General features: G+C 31.3%; 1 protein-coding gene across 1 annotated transcript; it reads left to right on the plus strand.

Moving 5' to 3' along the window:
* The first annotated feature begins 2,435 nt into the window (after positions 1 to 2,435).
* On the plus strand, positions 2,436 to 6,814 carry LOC137923803 (uncharacterized). Its single transcript, XM_068767075.1, has 3 exons — positions 2,436 to 2,646; positions 5,324 to 6,126; positions 6,757 to 6,814. Exons 1-3 carry the CDS (start codon positions 2,490 to 2,492, stop codon positions 6,787 to 6,789), a joined length of 993 nt encoding a protein of 330 aa, XP_068623176.1. The 5' UTR covers positions 2,436 to 2,489; the 3' UTR covers positions 6,790 to 6,814.
* The last annotated feature ends 1,833 nt before the right edge of the window (positions 6,815 to 8,647 follow it).

Raw genomic sequence — 8,647 nt, forward strand, 5'->3', positions numbered from 1 at the left:
ACCATTCTTGCGAATCCAAATTCGAACGCCAATTTGAATTCGGACGCCATCTGTAGTGTGGTCGCTGCCGATGTGTTAGGGTCGTGTTAGATGTAAATAATCTTTGTATTGCGTATACCTTCTTCGATCTCTCTTATCATCCTCCCTGCCAACCTGCTTATGCGATAACTCATCTCCGCCCGCTAATCGTTTTAAGCTTTCATAAAAGTTAAATGGAATAATGAAATTCTCTTAATCAGGGTTTGTATTCTAGCGGTGGTAGATTCAGCGTCTAGATCGTCGGCGCCTGGTTTTGGTTGGACCATATACCTTATGATCACAGATGGGCAAACAAAAATCTTTGTAAGAAAATTTGTATATAATGAATGAAAAAAAATTAGCTTAAATAAAACCAAGACTTTTTTTCTGTTACCATTTGCCTGTCTTATTGGACAAGTTTAGTTTTGTAACATATGTTTTTTTAAATCTTGGTCATAAGCAGTGTTAGTCCAGCGATAGATGACAGACTTGCGATCGTCAGTCGCGGATTTGATTCCGGCGATATAATCTTACACAATTCACACTTTGTGCATTAATTATATGGAATTCACAAATAATTTTCCAAAGGATTAGCAGCAACGTTCTTTGCGAACCGTACCACACTACGATCGCTAATCCGCCTACCTAGTGTGGTGATTATACTGTACTATATCCTCCTATCATATAATATATCCTCGATTATACTATAATATATGTTTAGAGGAGGCCCGTGTCTTGCAGTGAACGTCTACTGGCTAAAACGACGAGTATACCTATTTTAAAAATAATTATAGAGGTTACAGGTTCATGAACATTTTTCTATTTATATATCTTTCTTCGTTTTGTATTAAACTGATTGTAGGTATCGAAAATATGGATTTATTTTCTCTATAATTGCGTATGCGATGTTCAATAATGTTAAATCATTTCTAATCATAAAAAGTCATATTTTTAAAGAATGACATGCAAACTAATTTTAACCGGAATGTTTTATTTTTTCCAAATTTTTTAAATATGCCGACTTGAACTGTGCCTTGATTGAGATTTTAAACACTTTTCTCTAGTGTTTGTCAAACACGGAGAGTCTACGAGAGGCGTTTTCGATGAAACTCTACGGTAAGAGCACTTTTTGAGGAAAACTTTATATATTTTAAAACCATAAATCATGGTTAGTGTATTTAGCCGGAAAAAATTGCAAGACTATTAAAAATACATATCGTGTTTCGTAATAAAATATTTCACATGCTTTACCAAATTAATTATATTATAAAAAAAAAATTTAAAATTTATTATCTAAAATTATAAAAAAAGTTTTTTTTTATCTTTTATGTAATATACAAAAACAAAAAAATTATGTATTTCAGAAAGCGTACCAGTTTGATAAAATTCCAAATCGATTGTTTGAGGCACTCCCAGAACTGCAGAATGATAACATTTGCTCTTAGCTGCTTATATTTCATATTTAATTATTTATATTTTGTTTTTTTTTTTAATTTGAATTCTTAATAGAAAAGTCTTTATAACCTCAGAGTATCTCAATATAAAGATTATGATTTCAAAGCATAAATTCAACTTATTTGTACGGATGGAATAAAAAACAATAAAATAAAAAAAAACTCTTGGGATCAATAAGTGATGACACAGGTTGCACACAGTACCATGTACACGTTATCTGGAAAAAGTCTCTATTAAAAATAGGAATGATTGGTTATTGATATAACAATGAATATTCTGTTCTCTTCGAAAAACGTGTTGGTCAGTTATCGAAAGGCTTTAATATATTTCCGGAGTTTTATTGACATATTACCTGTGATCCGATAATTAGGCTAAGAAATTGTCATGAATAGTCTGTTCTCCCACTCGCGCAAGCGTAAAATAAATTGCATCTCTCTATTGCAATCAAGCAAATTAAAAAAAGATACTGATTCAGAAATACCCAGTTAAATTCGGATTGATACAAAAATGTATTTGTGTTGTATGACCGTAAACTTGATTAACTAAAACGAAGTACATTAAAACCTGTTATCAGTTAGTACCACAGAATAAAAAAATATCCAAACATTTTTTCCGATACAAAAGTGCTTTCCACGGCTAGTCAACGCGTATATTGTGTCAATTTATTAGTGTTGATAAGCAATTAGCACTCATTGATTTAAAAAATGGTTTTACGAAGAAGTTTATTAAGTGCAACTTATACAACTGGATTAATTCTTAGTGAGTAATGTTAATAAAACATAAATAAAGGATTTATAAAGAAATATATTTAATACAGAAAGAGAGAAAAAATATATTGTTAGTGTGTACTTAGTACAGTATAATCATTGTTAGTAAATATGTTACGTGAAATTGTAATTATGCAATGGTAAATATGATTTATTGAAAATTAAAAGTCAACCACGCATTCAAGCAAGCTATTTAATCAGATGCAGCCGTTGCTAGGTGTCGTTTTGTGGAAAATGTAGAATTGTAAAATGAGTCATTTCTATCGCCACCATCAGTGTCGAGTTTTGTTTCTAATAACGGTACTTATCGGAATTTTGAGTATTTCTTATCAAACGGTGATATCCAATGTGCCTGAGGATCTATTGTCCGAATTATACTCAAAGTACAAGGAGGCCGTGGAAGATGGTAAATAGATTAACAAAATTCTTACTGTTACAACCTCACGTTCTTCTTGGACATATTTTTCTAAATAGATAAATGTGTTATTGTGGAGTTTCTCACTGCTTCTTCTCCGGAATAAATTAAAATAAATAATAAATAGATTTTAAAAAAATAAGCTGACGATCAATAAGATTCCTGTTAAAAGTTCCAATTTTTTTACGTAACTTTGGGTACCGAGTACAATGCGTTGAAGAGTGTTCTTGGCTGACAACCAGCGTAGCCAGTTTAAGGAAGCAGAAGGAAGAAGACACTCCTCTCTCTACCTAACCTGATTTTAAATGATTTTATTAATGCTTATTTTGAAGCCCGTCTCAAAAATAGGCTGATGTGAGCTCTAGACAGTCTAAATAATGTTACAAACATTAGTCATGTTACGAAAGATGTACTTTAGTAGTTCTAAACACCAAGTAAATAAGAATGTTCATATTTAAAGAGATTCATAAATTTATACACTGAGAGTAATCTTTTACATTTAAGTTGATCATCAGTGAGGTGTTCTCGGTCTTGAAACTTAGGCTTCTGTCTAAAAGTGGGTAAGCGCTGTTAATCACCACCCAAACTTTTGGTGAAAGTCAAGGTTTAATAATATGCCGATTCGCATAGTGTAGATATTACACAATTGCATCTGCCGAGAACTGATCGACCATGACTTAGTCACATTAAGTTATAACATCTCTTTGTTGTACTTATATTTACGGAAACATTATTCTTTAGTTTCGAAAATGACCACTACAGCCGTGTTAGTAATTATTTGTTGGATTATCACTCGTTGCAGTTAAGAAAATAAATTATAAGTTTAGAAGTCTCTTCAACTCGATATTTTTATAACCACGCACGTCACGTGTGGTTTACAATAATAATTCAAGCCAAATGAATATCGGGTTCCATAAAAATCTCAGCATGTTCAAAATTCCTTAGAATACCTAGATACCGTATAAATAACAAACAGTCTCGATGTATCTATATCTCCAATAGAGATAATTTGGATATAAAATCCTTCGTAGCACCGTATTTGCGGTTGTGATCTAATCGAAAATATTCTCAATGATCCAGTAAGTTAGCGCAATACACAAATCTTACTAATTCCGCGATTATTTTTGCTAGAAAAATAGCTATTACGTGACTATACACGCTGAAGTACCTTGTGCTCAGGTACTCCATGTATAAGTAAAAGTTTGTTAAGTCTTTGTGGCATCCCACTTTAATGAAATAAATAACGTAACAGCCATAACATAAGCTCCTGAAACGAGCTAGAGTCATAAGAATATATTAGAGCCATATTAATTTGTATATGTATAGGGTATACACCGCCACCCAAAAGATAGATTGAACACCAAGATGGTCGGTGTGGGTTCTAAAAACTATATTCCAACAACTGTTAAATACTATGACGTCGGGTTATACACAGATGGGATCACTAGTCTAAGATGCCAGAGGTGTAACTAAGCCTACAATAGAAGATTTTTTTCAATCTGGAAAGATCATAATATTACGAAAGCAAAAATGAATCGCCTTGAAAGATCTTAAGCTTCCGACTGACTTTACATCGCAGAAACTCCGACGATAAGAGAGAAAAATACGAAAGTCATTGATATTGAAAATAAAGTTTTGGTGAAGAATGTTCCGGATAGCATGTTCTCTACGACGGACGAACATCTCCAGGAGTTTGAGATTAAGTTTCAAAAATGTATCTATCTCAAAAAATTAAATTCTATGTCACACGAAAGGGAGACAATAGTATATAGAGACTTGTAAAACAAGCTTGTCTTGCTAAAGATCCAAAAGACTTTCCAACAACAGTGAATGAAAAGCCGTCACGGAATCAATCTCAAGATGGCGGAGACTTTAAAAAAGGCCGTGCAAAGGCAACCCTGACAACAATTGTTCTGGTACATGTGTATCTGAAGAATAAACCGTACCTGTTAAATATTTTAGTAGGTGTTATTTTGTGTTGACTTATTTAAATAAAGCTCATATGAATTTACGTTTAATCGCTCCAGCGTCTTTTTGAGCTGCATCAGGTAGTGATTAATGGTTGCGAATCCAACTGACTAATATTGTATTTATCATAACTCGTTTTTTGCTTACTAATAATGCTGTAACAAGTTTAGTTATGTTTGATAATAATAAGGGCAGACAAAGGGGATAGGCTAGTAAATATATAAGAACAGATAATATTATTAAAGTTATACGGATACGCTCGATACATACTGCCAATAACCGGTCCTATTTGAAATAAATTTTGGTGATTATAAATAAATTACTTATTAAAGTTTTTCTGTTGGTTTATGATAATTATTTTTATTGTTTATATTTTAGTTTATCAATCATAAAACCATAAACAAATATCAAGTGACTGTAGTAGAATATGATTTCCCGCAACTTCTTAAGAGATTCTGGATAATCTACAAATAATAAATACATCTGATATATGTTAATATTCTGAATTGAGTATTAGTTATTGCATTAAAATGCTATTTAAAAAAATTGTATGAACGAGATGTTTGTAATACACAAACTGGTGAATATTTCAACAATCCAGTGAAACTATCTTTCAATATATATGAAATATCTATTATATAAAACAAAAAAAATAGTTTCAAATCATCTTAGTAAAAGAAATAAATATTTTATTTTACAGATTCGGTTGACTCAACGCGGCGGGTTTTCTCACAAAACCGTTACTATAATATACACATTAAAAAGTTAAAAGAGGTAAACGGTCTAAAGTATCATAACTTAATGATAAAAGAAGAATCAAGAAATGAAAAGAATCCGTTAATTTACATTGACAATCCCGTGGAGTCAAAGGTTCCAAATGCCTACCTTACTCTGGAAGAGTTTAAAGAAATCCTTACGAATCGAGTGTTGAAGCAAAGACAAGCATTATCAACTCGATTAGAATTAATACTCCGTACGCCAAAAGTAAGGGGAGCACCTACAAAATTAGTATTGAAGAAGAATCTAATAAGTACAACATCTAAACAGGTTACGAGATATACAAAATTAACTCCGAAACTGTTTCATTTGTCAACTTCAAAACCTATCTATTTATCTACATTAAATACTAAAACCAGTCGAAATATTATAACTCAAACAAAAATATCTACATCAAGTAACCCATCGATAATTTCATCCATTATTACTTCTAAAATCATAAGAAACATTTCAAAAGCAAGCGTAGTCAATACGGCGGAATCAAGTAAGAATTATGTTGAAAAAGCTACAGAATCCACTGTAACTTACAAAGAAAATTTAAGAACAAACAATCCTGAAACATCAGCATCTGCAGATGTAAGTGTTCTAGAGTTAAGAACAGAAAGTATAACAACGCATCAATCTACGACAGAAAATGTCGTAGAAGAAATAGAAGAAGCGCGTACTGAAATTTCAACAACAACAGTTGTCACAGAAGCAACTAGGAAAACGAGAAGAACATTGGGGGTAAGTTGTCTTAAGTCTCTTATTCTATTTTCAATCGTTTTATCCGTTAAAACTAATAAAATTTATAATTAATATGATTTGCAGTAATATTTTAAAAATTCACTGGATAATAATAATCAGAAAAAAATAGACAGTAATATTTAGAATAGGCGACGGTATAAGCTGGATACACTTTGTTTTTTACAGATCTTATTGGATATCTTCGAGGCATATGTTCCGCAGTGGACAACCTTCGGCTGAAATGATGATGACGATACCTTTATTTCTAGGTAAAGGGCGAAAGAATAACGTAAAATGATACTAATAATATTAATTTAAAATTCCATTAATACTAATAAAACCCTATATTAGGCACAAACAGAATAGCTGTATGTCCGTAAAGATACATTCAGATGGACATAATGTTTAATAAAATAACATAAAAGTAAACATGTATAATTGTAATAACGTTATTTTTGATGTGTTTATATTGCAGTCTGTTTCTTATTAGATTCATTACAAAGAATATTTGAAAATCAAATTGCATTGACTTAGATATGATACTAGAGTTCTTTTTTTTTGTAAAAAATTTTGGTGATTTTTGTTCGTCTGTTTAAAATATTAAATTTACTTTTTTATTTTTCATTTCAGAGGCCTCTAGTTTTCATGGGAAGCAATAAATAAATGAATAATTAAATCAAAAGTTTTTTTTTTAATTTTGCAATGGAATATTTATATATACATAGTCAGTGAGTAATATATTCGTGTTTGTAAGTTTTATTTTCTTTATTTGTTACTTTTTAACTGTTTATTATCAATTACAAATTATTATAAAGAATGTCATTAAACGAGATATGTAGCTATGACTTACCTTATGTTACTAATTTAAAAAAAATCCTGGAATTTACTTATAGCAATAATTTCTTAACAGCCCTTGTACAACATCACTTTAACATTTTTTTACGTTTCGGATGTTCTTGTTTGATATATAGGAATTACAGATTTTTTTACTCGAATAAAAACCACGTAAATTTCGTTCCCGCCAAACAAAACGTCAAACTGTCAACCGCGCGAACATTGTACCTCTGCTCCAGAATAAAGACGCGACTCCACTGATTACAAAACACAATCTCACGTGGAACTATGACTCTACAGCGAATTTACGACTCCAAAGGGCTGTTATTACGATAGCTCCATTCGCTGTCGCCGAGAAAGAAAGAGACCGCATCACTGCCAATCCTCAGCCTCCCCTTGTAAGCTCTTTACTGCCTTTGGAACAAGCCTATTTGAGCAAGAGGGACGTATGTATTTTCATCCGGATCTCTCTTTTGGTTCAAACTCCACCCACTTCTCTCTTATCCTTCAGTGGTGGGGTGAAGTTGGACAGTTTTAAATTATCTATTATAATAAAATTATTTTGCGAAATAAGGGGTTGGTTTTGATAATGATGCGTTTCATTTGTGTCTATTTGTTTAAGTGAATCGGCGATATTATTTTGGTACTATTTGTGGTAAAGCTGAAATATGGCCTACCTTAAATGTATTTAAATACATGTAATACATATGCGTTTTACGCTATCAAATTCTTACCTATTAATGAAGTAGAAATAAAATTTTAACTTAGTTAAATATATTTACACTGCTTAAATTTATTTACTTTACAATAATACTTTTTAAATATTATATCTCAAAAAATATATCTGGAAAATATTTTTAGAACTTAGTAATAATATAATTACTAAATTCAATATTTTATTTTTTAAATTTATAACGTTATTATAATGCTTATTTAAATACGTAGCCCATTTTTGTTTTATCCGCTTCGTCCTCGCCACGTATAAATAATATGATATCATCTAATAACACAGCATATTATTCGGTTTATTTATTAAGCAATTTTATTCTTTACAGCTTTAAACATAAGACATAGTTTGCACTGCGATTAGATAAAAACGTTCCGTCAACATTTGCGGTCGAGTTTTGGTTTATCTCCCCCGCATAAAACTGTTAGTTGGCACAAAAATTATTTTTGACCAATAGCACGTACGCACGGGTCGTTTTCAACCAATCGAGTACTCAGATTCGGTACTTCATTTTCGTATAATTTCGAATGTGAAATCTCTTTTGTTTTTGCTTGAACATGCAACGCTCCTTCCCATAATGCGACCGGAGGTTTTGTCTCAGACTTTTTATTCTTTAAATGGGGCTAACGCCTCGGATGTATTATTCTATATATATTTTTAAATTTACACATTTATCTGAAAACTTGTGGATGGAATATAGTGAGATAAGTCAAATAGTACAGGTTGCCTTTCTTTGAAATATCATACGGAAATATTAAAACAAACTAATTTTAATAATTACTTAAAGTAACCAAACGGGCGGTTTAATTAAATAGTATTTTAAAGAACAATCGGTAAAACACAAAAGTGAATGTATAGCTCATTTGCTAACAATTATAGCATGCTATATTGTAATATTTAACACAGTGCCTTCCATTGGTTTTTGAACAGAACTTACCAAAATGAAGTAATACGTAAAAA

This window comes from Battus philenor, unplaced genomic scaffold, assembly GCF_028537555.1.
Source record: "Battus philenor isolate CCGP_79_NKW_IND1 unplaced genomic scaffold, ilBatPhil1.0.hap1 SCAF_22, whole genome shotgun sequence".
In the NCBI taxonomy this organism is placed as follows: domain Eukaryota; kingdom Metazoa; phylum Arthropoda; class Insecta; order Lepidoptera; family Papilionidae; genus Battus; species Battus philenor.